Here is a 13376-nt window from a genome sequence, read left to right on the forward strand (position 1 = left end):
GTGATTTGTAAAAAAAAGTTAAAAATTTCATGGATTTTAATATCTTCATTTTTTTGTATTTTTCTCCGAAAACTAAATTTAAAGATGAAGATTTTGAAAAAAAATTTCTGAATTAGTTCGTTTTTTGAAAAAGTTACAGCTATTTAAAAAAAAGTCTTCGTCGTTTTAGAAGAATTCGCGTTTATTTGGCGGCGCCAAGGAAACTGTAGAATCCTCTGCTTTAATAATAAAATATAATTAAAAAAAAAATTTGAACAAGTACAAGTAGTGCCGAGGATTAAAATTCCCCATAACAATTGTAATTTCTTAAAAATTTTAGCTCAAACATCTACTAATTTAAAATTTATCATAAATATTTAATATGTCTAATAATTATTTAAATGATTTAATAACAATAACAATAATTAGTAATGTGTTCATTGCGTAATTTCTGATGCTTATTAAAACTTACGCGACTCGTAATAATAATTCATTTTTAAAATCACCACCATAAAAATTTAAACTCAATATCACTATTGTAATTATTATTATTATTATTATAAATAATTATCTATTATCATAATAATTTAAAAACTGCCCAGTGAATTGACATTCGGTTAAAAGTCAGCGGCAATTATTTGCAATATAAATTTTTAAAAAATTTGCAATTAAAACGCGAAGCAATAATAGCTTCCTAAAAAAAATATGTTTTAAACAACGAAAGTAAACATAAATATATATAGATATATTTTTTACAATATGTACAAATCGCGAAATTACGAGTACGAATTATAGTGATTCGTAATTAATAATAATTAATTATTAATGTGCCTTTACATTTAACAAAATATATAAATAAATATGGCTGGATAAACTTTATAAAAGTTTTAAGTGGCCTTAATTAATTGTTTGTTAAAAATATAAATACGAACTCGACTAATGACGTGATATAGTGTGGCTTTTTTTTTATATATATATAAATATATATATTTTACTTAGAATCGTACAATAAACCGAATTGATAAATAATAAAAATAATGGATATATAGTTTGTAGAAAAATAAATAAATTGCAATGTATGTACCATGTACATGTACAGACGTAATGGTTTAAATAATTTAAATTAGATTGTGTGTAATATATCGGTAACCCGGTGCATAAGCGGAGCTAAGAGTGCCTTTATTATTATATTTTTATTTTTAATTATTAATCACTTGCTTTAATCTATACTAATTATTAAAAAAAAACAACTTAGTATTTTTCTTTTATTGTAATAATAATTAATCGCGTTACTAATTACAAAGGGACATTTTTATTTGCCCTTTTGATGTTAGGGAGCTTCCTAGAGCCAAAAAAACGTATATTTTTTTTTTATGACGTTTTGAAACTCAAAACTCAATAAAAATTTAAATCATGCGCCCTTTAGACTTTCAAATTTTTATTTTTGGCTCTAAAATAAATTTACTAAACGATTGGCAAAAAAAAATCAAACGTCTCTTTGGCTTTAGGAAGATCCTTAAAGCTAAAAGGGCGAATAAAAATATGTCCTTTTGGAATTAATACCACAAATATACAATTTTAAATGAGTGTAAATGTAGCAGACATCAGATAAATTTAAAATTATTAATAAATACAGTAAAAAATTGATAAAATAAAATTTTTAAAAAATTAATAAGTGCATTTTTAAAATTATTTACTCTGTTTATTTATAATTTTAAATTTGTTTGATCTCTGCTTCATTGACACTCATAATTTTAAATTACATTAATAGGTAAAATATTTTCGGGACATTTTATATGGATATTAAATTTTTTAAAAATAATTTTCCGATGGCTTGATTTAAATTGTTTGAATAATTATCAAAATTTTGGTGAATTTAATTTATATATACAAATGTTGTATTTATATATTTGTTTTAATTTTTTTTTTATCAATAATTCATACCAAAGGAATTTACAAAAAAAGATTCTGTTTAAAATTTGTGCAACGTGGAAATTTTATATTTTTTTTATTTATTTCCATTTTATCTAGAGGTCAAGTTTAAAAATTATTTTATCATTTTTTTTTCTTTTATTAATTTTTACTGTAAAAAAATAAAATGTTATCAGGAGGGTACGATTGTAGATCAATTTATTAGTTAATTAATTTTAAATTGAATTGATAGTCGTATTAATTTTTATTTTATAAACTTTTTTTAACAAAACAAGTTTTTGAGGAAAACGTCAGCTCAGACAAAGTCACGCTCGATTTAAAAATAAATAAATTAATTGAAAATTTAAGAGTAATGAGTAAAAAAATAATATAAATAAATTTAAAAAAATAAGATCTGTTTAGTTATATTATATATATGCATATAAATATATAAATAAATATAGATATATATAAAGTATCCCTGCGATTAAATTATGTATAGAAAAATTGAAATTTAAATCTTGTACATTTTGTAATATCATTTATTATATTTTTTCCCCTTTTTACCTTTTCCTTATTATTATTATCATTATTTTTCCCCGGCCCCTATGTAATTATTTTATAAAACGAGAAAACCATGAAATATAAACTAGTTTATTAAGGCGGTTTAATATATATACGAAAATATTATGTAAATATTTTTGAATGTGTGTTCTAAATTAAAATTATCTTTAATATGCTTAATACAAGTCTTATTATTATTACTACTACTATTATTATTATTATTATTACTATTATTATAATTATTATTATTTAATATTGTATCCTTATTTTTATTTTATTATTATAAAACTAACAATTTAAATTATAATTTATTTTCATAATTAAATTATTAATCCTTATAAATAATAATAAAATATTTAAATAATATTTAAAAATTTGTTTTTTAATTTCAATTTTTTTTTAAACAGAGACCAGTTTGCTTTGAGTTTTTGAAAATTTATCTCTTGTATGTAGAGCAGTCCAGGTGTGGCCACTGCTCCATATTTTGACATTTAATACTTTTTTTTAATTAATGAAAGAGTTTAAAAAAATAATTTTCAAACGCAATTTAAAAATTGTCACTGCGTATTCTACAAATTAATTTTTCAAATGTCTAAACTGGCATATATATGTATATATATTTTTAAAAAATAATTTTGGACAAAGTTTTAAACATCACGTAATTTTTTTCTCATTAATATTTATTTTGTTTTTAAAATAAAACAAAATTTTCAAATATCTGCTTTTGCCGCGTAATTTAAATTTTTTAAAAATTCAAATTTTATAATTAAAAGTACACAGTAAAACTAGTTTTAAATTTATAATTTTCCCGGTAAATAAAACTCCACGTGATCATTTTAAACTATTGCGCTAGTGCAGGCGATTCGTGTCATATATAAATATATATATACATATATACACGACTACATATTCTGCAGAGTAAAAGAAACCGAGCTAATGACAAAGATAGAAAACCACAAAGCATAGAGGAGTAGGGCCAGTAACCTCATATATATATTCATATATATGTATAAAAATTTATATACCAGTGTTTAGTATTTACATACATGCATAACAATTAAACGAACAATAAAAGTTATAAAATTAAATCGAATATTAAATATAATTCAGTGTACTGCCAATCATTAAAGTGACGGGTTGATTTCTTACTCAATTAATAAATAAAAAGTCATTAGAAATAATTAAAGATGAATAAAATAATGAAATCACTTGCGAGTAAGGAGACCCGTGATTATTTAATGAGGTAAATAATTAAATACAAGTACTGGGATTTATTAAATAACTTATTACTCAACTTGAATTTCAGTACACACTTCTGGGGTCCAATAGCTAATTGGGGTATCCCGATAGCAGCAATCGCTGATATTCAGCGTGATCCCAAGTTTATCAGTGGGAAAATGACTATTGGTTAGTTTTTATTTGTTTATTTAAATGTTAAATGTCAGCAATGACTTGCATGGATTTTCATATATTTACATACTCGATAAATAGTAATTAAATAAATAATAAAATTACAGCTCTGTGTCTTTACTCGGCGATGTTTATGCGATTTTCATTGAAAGTCCAACCAAGAAATCTACTACTTTTTGCTTGCCATTTTACAAACGAAGGCGCGCAACTCACACAAGGATTCAGATTTATAAAATATCATTATTTAGACGATAAAAAGTCACAAGATAACTGATTACTTTAAACTGGAAGCTTTAAATATTTATTATATTTACATTGTCAGTGTAAATTATTGCTCCAGATCTGTTAGAAATTTTTTAAATAATTATATTATGTATATTTATTTAAACTCTATGTAAATATCGAAAAAAAAATATCAAATCAAATGAACTTTTTATTATTTATATAAATAATTAAATATTAATTTAATTGATCTCAGGAATAAGAAATTATCCAAAGCTCAGTTCCTTGAAAAATTATATTTTAAAAATTTTATTATTTATTAAGCGGAAGTGGATACTGGTAGGGGCTGGCAATTGAGTACTTGACCTCTGATTTTATTTTGTTTTATTAGAAAATTTTTATTAAAAATTATCAGTATTTTAAATTTATTTTTTGGATTTACAAAAAAAAATTAATGTTTTCATATATTTTAATTTATTGCTGCATATTTTCATTAAGTTACATAATTTTTGTATCACTTTTATTTTACATAAAATATGTAATCGAAATTAGAGATTCGGAACCGCAAAATTTGCGGGTAAATTATATTTTTTACGAGCCGCAGTTGGCGTTAGCGAAACAATTACAGTCGCGGTAACGGCGATTATTTTTGTTTTTAAACAAATTACTGTCAGATCGGATAACATATTTTTCGAGGACACTAAAAGATTTTGGTTGATAAATCAAATTGCTTTGGATTTTTCGTTACGAAGGGAAATTAAGTCTTTGGATTATGGAAAATCATTCAGACGTTTCATTAATCAGTAAGTCTTAATATTAAATACATATTTTTTTGAGTAAATACATTATGAGTATAAAACTTTTACTTATTTAAAACATCAATACAAACAAAACGTTTGTAAGAAAATTCTTGGGCTCAGACAACTTCCATTTTTTAAATCCTTGAATAAAATATTTATTTTATTCCTACAAAAGAAATTATGAACACAATTAGTGTAACTTTAAAATACATTTATAAAATTTTAAAATGGCGCAAAGCACGTTTTGTTATTTGCTTTATAAAAAGGCACTTTGTTAGTTTTAAAATGGACGGATTAATTTATTTATTATTATTATTAACAATTAAAAAAATTTTTGAGATTCTAACGATTGTAAAATTAATTCTAAATATAAAAAATATTTTTAGAAAAACGGCATATATTTTTATAAAAAAATCTTACGGACGATTAATACTTAAAAAATTTGTATAGTATTTACAAAAAACATTTGATCCCTATATAATATATATATAAATATATAAAAGAGAATTTATATGGACGGATAATTACTGATACTGAAAGTAGCCGACATCTGACAGTTTTATTTTTTTTTAATTACAAAGTTGTCAAAAAAAAATGTTTGCTAGTCAGTATTTTGTTCATTGACATTAATAAAATTTTTTGATGACTACTACTTCCAGTATCATGATTATTAATACAAATAAATTGAGTACTGTGCTCTGAGACACAAAAACAATTAAATATTTAAATTACAACGATCGAGTGATTTGCGTGATTCTTAAACCTATTGATAAAAAATAACATATATCTAATTTTTAAAATGAATAAATCTTTGCGGACGGTTTATCGATTTGTTACTACGTTGATTTATCTCCGTGTGAAGCGTAAAATGGAGAAAAAGACAATGAGGAGAATCAGCATGTAACTCGCCTGTATCCCATTCGCACCAGCCAATCTACATTTGAACAGATTTATCCTCGTTTCTCTGTCTTCGATAATGTTTTGAAACTCCGCTTCCATTATCTGACCATCGATATAAGTGGTGTGATCTTCCATCGGGTACTCGAATCCTTGTTTGCATTCGCACTTGTACCCGCCAGTTTCAAAACCTCTTCCGAATATTGGCACGCACTAGAAAAATATAAAATTATTTAATAATTACAAATACTAGAAATAAAATTATTATTATTCAAGAAAAAAAAAAGTTCTTACATATGATGTTTTTCTGTCACATTTGTGGGTGCCCTTGAATGCATTGGGCACATAAAATTTATCGTCGCACTGGTTGATGTCCATTTCCATCAAGTTCATCGTAACAGCAACGGCACCCCTGTAAAATGTTTTTAGTATTAAATATCATCATCTGAATTATTATTATTTTTTTTATTAAAATATATAAAATATATCCCCCGTGGACTTGCTCCTGGTGAACTATCTCACACTCAATTTACTTTTACATCAGCAAATACTACGCGTATTGTGTTTATATATGTATATACATGATATTCACACTTATATATATGAACAAACGTTAATACTCACTTGAATTCCAGTTTGTTCCTCAAGCTGTCCCAGCCGAAAAATGGGGATGCATAGGTAATTACCCATTTATTCACCTTACCGTTACAATCAAAGTACGGAGTTGTCCAGTGACCATGATTCAGGTTTGCCGCCCTAAACCAGACGAGACAACCCGCCCGTTCCAGAGCATTAAAATATATTACATAAAAAAAAAATTTTTAAAAGCTATCCCCTTACTCAGTAACCATAATCCCTTTATACGTATTCACTGTTATATTTTGTGATTCGTAATATCCAAGATGATGCTTGGATGAGAAAGGATTTAGATTTTATTGTTTTCTTTTATTTATAACATTTGTTTCGTTTCCTTTTCTCACCTGTAATATGTCGGGTACTGCTCGTATTTCTTGCTGTGCTCGCCTGTCTCGTTGAAACGGATGTTGAGTTTCAAATAATATTTCTCAAGTTCGTCAAAGTTTGTCGCCCATCGCTGCTGTAGGAACTTGAACCACTTCTTGTTGGTGTAAATCTCATCTGGAATTTAATTTTATTGAATTATTTTAAATTTAAATATAAATTAGCAACAGGACTAGGATATTTCTCTTTATTTTTTTTTTACCGGTTTCGTTTAGTCGAGCGAGATCCTCGATGAAATATTTCCTCGTGTTCCGAACCGGCTTGTAGGCGTAGGGTGCGAAGAAAGTTCTATTCGTAAATTTATTCCGCTCCCAATAAGTTCCAGCAGACCAAATTTTTGTGTCTCCAAGAAGCAGAGCCAAAGTCTCACCCATCATCTGGTCTTCGGTCAATGCTCGGTCGGGCACTCGCTTTCCTGAGTAAACTTCGTCAGGATTACTTATCTGAAGGAAAGCACTGATGAAGTTCGCCAAGCGTGTTCCCATTCGTGCTTGATTTTCGAAAAATTCTGAGCTACCGTAACCGACATCTCCATGGAGTTGCAACTCTGCATTAGTGAACCTAGAAAAATTAATCAATAAAATAATTGCTTGTTAAAACAAATAATAATAAAAGTAATTAATACATACGAGGCACAATTCTTCCCATTAACGCTTTTCATAAAAGCAATCGCATTGTGGACGTTGATTTTTTGAGTTTCAAAGGCGTCAGCGCCACTTGAGAAATTAGAATAATTTGAGTATTCTGGATACAATTCTAAATATTTATCTCGTAGATGCTTAGGCGCTTTGTTCCACTTGACTGGCATTACTTGTCGATCTTCAGAAATAATGTAAATAAATATAAATTTAAATAAAAAACAATTAAATTTGAACTTACATCCAATTTTTACGCAATCAAATCCATTGCGATATTGTTCTTCTGTGGCACGTTCAATAATTTCTCCCAAATGTGGTCTTCGGACTTGTGTAGGCAGTCGATATCCAGGTAGACATCGGCATTGATATGCTCCCCGTCTGCCACTACCCCATCCATGCAACGGTTCGCACTAAAAATAATTCAATTATTAATATAAAAATATAATTATTCATTACTTAATAAAACTTACCTCAGTTGTCTCTTTTTTACACCTCGCAGTATCGGCAAAATAGTTTGGACCACTATTACCTGGACCTGGGGGACATTGATTGATGTCAATTCTCTCCAACTCCATTTCAATTACGGACACGGCAGTGTATCTTTAAATGTAAAAACGAATGATATAACTTTTTAAAAAAACTGGTTAAAAAAATGATATAAGTATTTTTTTTGAATGTCGGTTTTGTCAAGTGGCCTTAACTTGACCGCTCTTGAGCTAAAAGAGATTGAGTCGCGAGTATAACACAATCGATGGCATTCAATCCTATCGTCATTTAAATCTTAATCCTTTCTAACATTTAATCCACATAGTCATATTATTCCCATTGACATTATAAATTTTTTTATCTTTCTCAATATTATCACCCCGACTCTCTCGTTCCTTACGATTATCCTAGAACCCGGTCTGTCGTACCTGTTTGACAGGGACCGTAATTTCATTGGGGTCCGACACAAATACATCAGAGAAGAGTACACCAGGCCCCCCTGCGACCTCTTCTTTCACCGTGAATTCATTAAGGATGATCAATATATATATGTATATACGGTGCCATGTACACAAGCGACATTCGCGGAGCAATAAAAATATTTCGTTACGAATTGGGGTCTTGCGAACTAGCACTGAGACTGGACACCCGGACCAACGAACATCTGGTGCTTTATATATATATTTTTTACGTATAAATGTATTGATATAATAAGTACGAGTAACTAGTCCCTAAAAAAATAATTAAAAATTGATACTTACGTTGGATATTCAATGTGCCGGAAACCCGTATGACGGGGGTAAATATCTGCAATGGGTACTACTGCAGCCACCAGCCAACGGTTCGAACGACGACAATCAAAATAAGGCTCTGTCCATTTTACTGGACCCGGATTTTCATCAGCACCTGGGAAAATTTTTTTTCATTCAATAAATTATTCTCAACACACTCGACCGTCACTAATATGTCTGGGAATATTCTTAGCGTAAATTCAAAACGTTTTCCTTTGTGCTCAATAATCCAACGTTTAATTTAAAATAATATTCAAATAAATAATAATTACTTTTAATTATCAGACACAAATATTATTGTTTAAAAATTTACCTGGTGGACCGTGAAATGAAAAAGTCTCATTCGTATTGTTCGCATATCTTATTTCCACTTGGTAAGTTGTCTTGGTGTCGTGTCTCTTCTGCGGATTAGTATCTGGCAGCCAAGCTGTATACCTGGGATAATTATTAACAAGTTAATTACAAATTAAATAATTAATAAAATAAAATAAATACCATTTGTTAATGCGATATTGCTCGTCGGTGTAATCAAGACTGGGACTGTCAGGTGGAAAAGCGCCAAGATCATTAGCAAGAAAAGTATTTCTCGTGGATATTCTTTCCAAGTGAACGGGATCATTAAAATCATCAGCTCTGATAGCTCGTGGTGCGAACCTCGGCAATGTTTTGTTAAAGAATCCTCGGTAACTGGGTGTGTAGGATGTATTCGGCGCGAAATAAGTAGCCGAAGCATTTACATGAGGATTTGAAGAGACATCAGCAACTGATGATAAGAAGTAGTACATCATTCCAGGATCATAAGTGTCATTGATAGCTGGTCTGATAAATCGTGACTGTAAACTGTAACTCCAAAAATAAGCACGACTGATTGCTAGATTGTGTATGTACAGCAGACCAGTTCTATTAGGAAATACTGGGTTGATATTTATGTCTTTGATGTCAGGAAGATGGGACACTACTGCGGCTGGCAAAAATAAGTCATTTAGACGTTTTATTTCACAATTATCCATGTTGACCTGGTCTATTTTTCCTTTTATTTCATCAAAACTGTCCAGAGGATGCCATCCAAACTGACCGACTACGCCCAGCTTCATAAAACCCACAATGTAGATCACCGTCAAAGCTAAACGCCCCATTGTCTTTTGTTTACTATAACAATTATAATTCAAATAATAATTGTCCTTCTTCAGGCACTTTCTCTGCCCGTTAATTATTTAAACCACTTGATTAATTACACATCTCATTATTTTTCTTGCACCATTTCCACTAGAGCTGATTAACAATGAATTATTATCGCGCTAACAACCTACACTTGATGATATTTAAAACTAGCGTCCGTTGTTGGTTGATAGTACGTAGATGTGGACGCACAAAATAACACACGCCCTGATGATTCCTACTCGATTGAATCATTCCAGTGCCAAGTGGCTGTGACGTAATTACAGTCCGTTCGTCCTAACTCCCACTCAGTTTTTATTATTTTTCATCTTCCACGAGATCCTGAAATTAAAATTAAAATTTTTTTAAAATGGCGGCAATTTATTTAAAACAGTAATTGTTTTAAATTTACCAAAATAATTATTGTTATAAATTTTGATAATAATAATAAAGTTTGGTTGACGGAGGTATAGAGAATCGAGTAATCGAATGACGAGTCGATAATGCCCCACCCGAAATTTAAAAAAGTAAGCGGGCATGTGTCATCGTTTAAAAATTTAATTATTCTGATAGATTGTAATTAGGAAATTTATAGATACATATTATTGATGTATATTTATTTAATGAATAGTAAATAAGTATGAGTACATTGTGGCAGAAAAAAAAAATAAAAATGTACTTAGAGTATTGCGCAGCTGCTGGAAGACATAACCTTAAGAATAATGCCGCGCAGCTTGACTTTTTATTTTCCCGCCAGACATGAGGGGGAATTATTAAAAAATATAATTTTAGAAAAATACATTTTCGTTATATTATATTATATTATTATTATTACTGCTATTGCATATATAATTAATGGTATAATTTATTATGAAAACCTGTTTGTTTTTGAATTGAATTTATAATATTTTATAAATAATAAAAAAGTAAAATTAACAATAGATTGTGTATACTTATAGACATTAGTAGACACAGGAAACGAAAAAAGGTCGACGCCCCGTTGTAAAAATCTTTTGAACTAGTTTTATGTATACATATATATGTACCGTCATTTGTGTACTCATATGCGTGTTCATAGCAAACCGCAGATATATCTGCCAGAGGGTTGTAGACTATAAGAAGATGACTAGGATGATGCTGATGATGAGTAAGGAGCAAGGTTCCCATCGAGACTGGACAGAGAGTAAATGCAAGAAACGAGGAAAAAAAGTAAAGAGTCGCGGTGACTTAATACGGGAGGACATAACATTTAGAAGACGATTGTAATGCTAATGAGGATAGCGCCCTGGTCTAACGACCCCCTATGGATACAACACTACACCCTTCATCTGACCTTTATGTCTCTTTCTATCTCACAGAGTGTCTGTCCATGTCTTTCTTTTGCTCTTGTGTACACAGCGACCACTGTCCAACCATTTCACCCTTGGTCTGTGCGGAAAAGGAGGTGCAGAAGACCTTTGTCCTTCGGGCGTACATCAGGTTCACGGCTTCTACACTCTCACCCTGTTTACTGTACATTACATTACAGACTGGAAGAGGTGGTGAACGAGACAAGAAACCAAAAGGAATAAAAAATAAAATAACATACAAAACAGAAGTGAAGAATTTTCTCAGCAGACGAGTTCTTGATGTCCTCCACGAGGGAGAAATGACGTGGACGTGCGAGAGCGGTCAAGTGACGCAAAAAAAAAAAAGATATATATATATAAAGATGAGACGAGTTGCTGGGGGTCTATCCAGCTTCACTAATGCTACTGTTTATTATTCCAGGGTTGCCTACAACCCACTGTATCCTGAGAAAAGTCCTGAGAGTATTTTATTATAGATGTATATGTGTATCGTATGTACATATGTAATGTATATATATATAAATTTATGAAAGTATGTGTGATGCTGTGTACTGTCTCTTAGCTTCTGTGTCTTTTCTATATCATCAGGGGTTGTGATATATTTACGTGGGAAACAAGTGCAGATGGCACAGAGCTCTTGGGAGGTGGACAGACATTAAGATATTATTCTTGTGCATTTGCTCAAATATAATCCGATTTTTCTTGGGCTTTTGTTGTATATATTTTAAACTTGGCTATTTACTGAATTCTATCTTTATAAATTTTTTTTATTTAAAATATATTTTAATTAAACACAAAGAATATCATGTATGAGAATTCTCTTTTGCTAAACTTTTGTACTTACCGCATTTATGTATATATCATTCTAGCTTTTATCTATTGGACATGCACGACAAGTATGTCAAATTCAATTTCATTTAATAATAAAATAGAATTACGGTTAAATATACTGCAATATAAGTTTACAAAAAAGACATTTTTTGAATAAAAAAAAAAGTTTTAACGCATGTATGTATATTTTGCAATGAATAGTCGAGTTGATCGTTGATCGTCTTATGAATAGAAGTACATGTTATATTTTATAAAGATATTTTCTTGATGTCGATGGCCTCTCAAAGAGATTAACGGCGCCTCTGTAATCTACTGTCAGTTCGTACAAATGTGGGTAATCAACTTACACTTTTTTTCCTCTTTTAAATAATTACACGGCAATATTCGTATGTGCGCTTCGCTAATTTTAATTACTCTCTATTTGTATTTAATTAAAAAAAAAAATAATAATAATAATAATAATAATAATAATTAGTAGGTTTATTTTGAGGAAAAAATAAATTTATAAAACAAAAGAACACAAGTATTGTATTTGTTAAAATATATTCCCATGATTTAGCACATGGACGTGTAGTGTGTGTGCATCAGACGAAGGGAATTATTTTTTTGAGAGTAATATATGTAAGGGAGAAATAAGGATAAGGATAAAGAGAGTAAAGAGTACATACGCGTAACACGAAACGCAGTAAGTTGCATCGCGTATAAAATTCAGACGAGTTTTTTCGAGGATACGGGGGACAGCTGTACTCCGCGTTTCTTTATCATGTAGAGGTTGTACAGCAGCCCCCCGCTTCGGGGACTTAACCCTCCTACCGCCGGAAGCGCGTTGGATCTTTTAAATTCTTTATGTATGTGCCCTCTTAGCTGACACCTGTTGCCAATTTTTTAGCGATTTTTGTGAGAGCATCATTTCCCAAAGGCTTTCTTTACCTAAAATCATTTTTAAAATAATATGAAATTACTCACCGCGAAATCTATTGCGGTGTTAATAAAAAAAGTAAGGATGCAAGTAATTGGTTTGTTGTATGGCATTAAAAAAAATTTTTTTTGTATTAAAAGCTGAAGAGAATAAAATAAAATAGTAAAATTGATGCACAGATGTGCATCGCAGTAACCTAGTTCTTCTATCGAATAACTTGTAACCTGTATGATCAAACGATTTAGTAGGACAAAAGAGATTCAACCGAATGATCGAGCAGAGCTTTGACCATCGCCAGAAAAAGTAAAATTAAAAAAAGTTTGCAAAAGGACGCGGGCGAACAACGGACCAGAGAATGAGAAAACGAGTGAGTGAGTGAGAGAGAAAAAAAGAATGAGACG

At 29.8% G+C, this 13376-nt stretch overlaps 2 protein-coding genes across 3 annotated transcripts; one reads left to right on the top strand and one right to left on the bottom strand.

The window, feature by feature from the left end:
• Positions 1–3386: 3386 nt before the first annotated feature.
• LOC130676191 (mitochondrial pyruvate carrier 1) lies at positions 3387–4257 on the top strand. The gene is made up of 3 exons (XM_057482246.1): positions 3387–3697; positions 3761–3861; positions 3972–4257. Exons 1-3 carry the CDS (start codon positions 3642–3644, stop codon positions 4136–4138), a joined length of 324 nt encoding a protein of 107 aa, XP_057338229.1. The 5' UTR covers positions 3387–3641; the 3' UTR covers positions 4139–4257.
• Positions 4258–4455: 198 nt separating this feature from the next.
• On the bottom strand, positions 4456–10142 carry LOC130676183 (uncharacterized). 2 transcript variants are annotated; one of them, XM_057482224.1, is made up of 12 exons: positions 9214–10140; positions 9032–9153; positions 8689–8833; positions 7912–8041; positions 7683–7851; positions 7433–7622; positions 7006–7364; positions 6764–6920; positions 6408–6539; positions 6078–6195; positions 5796–5996; positions 4456–5052 (listed from the first exon to the last, which is right to left on the bottom strand). In XM_057482224.1, the coding sequence occupies exons 1-12, from the start codon at positions 9852–9854 to the stop codon at positions 5047–5049; spliced, it is 2370 nt and encodes a 789-aa protein (XP_057338207.1). In that variant the 5' UTR covers positions 9855–10140; the 3' UTR covers positions 4456–5046. The 2 variants fall into 2 exon arrangements, with proteins under 2 accessions (XP_057338207.1, XP_057338206.1); XM_057482223.1 differs by lacking the exon at positions 4456–5052 and having other exon boundaries at positions 5113–5996; positions 9214–10142.
• Between the last annotated feature and the right edge of the window lie 3234 nt (positions 10143–13376).

This window comes from Microplitis mediator, chromosome 10, assembly GCF_029852145.1.
Source record: "Microplitis mediator isolate UGA2020A chromosome 10, iyMicMedi2.1, whole genome shotgun sequence".
NCBI lineage: Eukaryota > Metazoa > Arthropoda > Insecta > Hymenoptera > Braconidae > Microplitis > Microplitis mediator.

What these genes read in the sequence shown, in the direction of transcription:
- LOC130676191 (XM_057482246.1), top strand. Translation starts at nt 3,642, where the DNA reads ATGAATAAAATAATGAAATCACTTGCGAGTAAGGAGACCCGTGATTAT. An exon ending in ACCCGTGATTATTTAATGAG is followed by an intron (nt 3,698 to 3,760) that starts GTAAATAATTAA and finishes CTTGAATTTCAG; the next exon opens with TACACACTTCTGGGGTCCAA. An exon ending in CAGTGGGAAAATGACTATTG is followed by an intron (nt 3,862 to 3,971) that starts GTTAGTTTTTAT and finishes ATAAAATTACAG; the next exon opens with CTCTGTGTCTTTACTCGGCG.
- LOC130676183 (XM_057482223.1), bottom strand. Translation starts at nt 9,854, where the DNA reads ATGGGGCGTTTAGCTTTGACGGTGATCTACATTGTGGGTTTTATGAAG. An exon ending in CGCTCGACTAAACGAAACCG is followed by an intron (nt 6,921 to 7,005) that starts GTAAAAAAAAAA and finishes ATTAAATTCCAG; the next exon opens with ATGAGATTTACACCAACAAG. An exon ending in CAGTACCCGACATATTACAG is followed by an intron (nt 6,540 to 6,763) that starts GTGAGAAAAGGA and finishes CGTCTGGTTTAG; the next exon opens with GGCGGCAAACCTGAATCATG.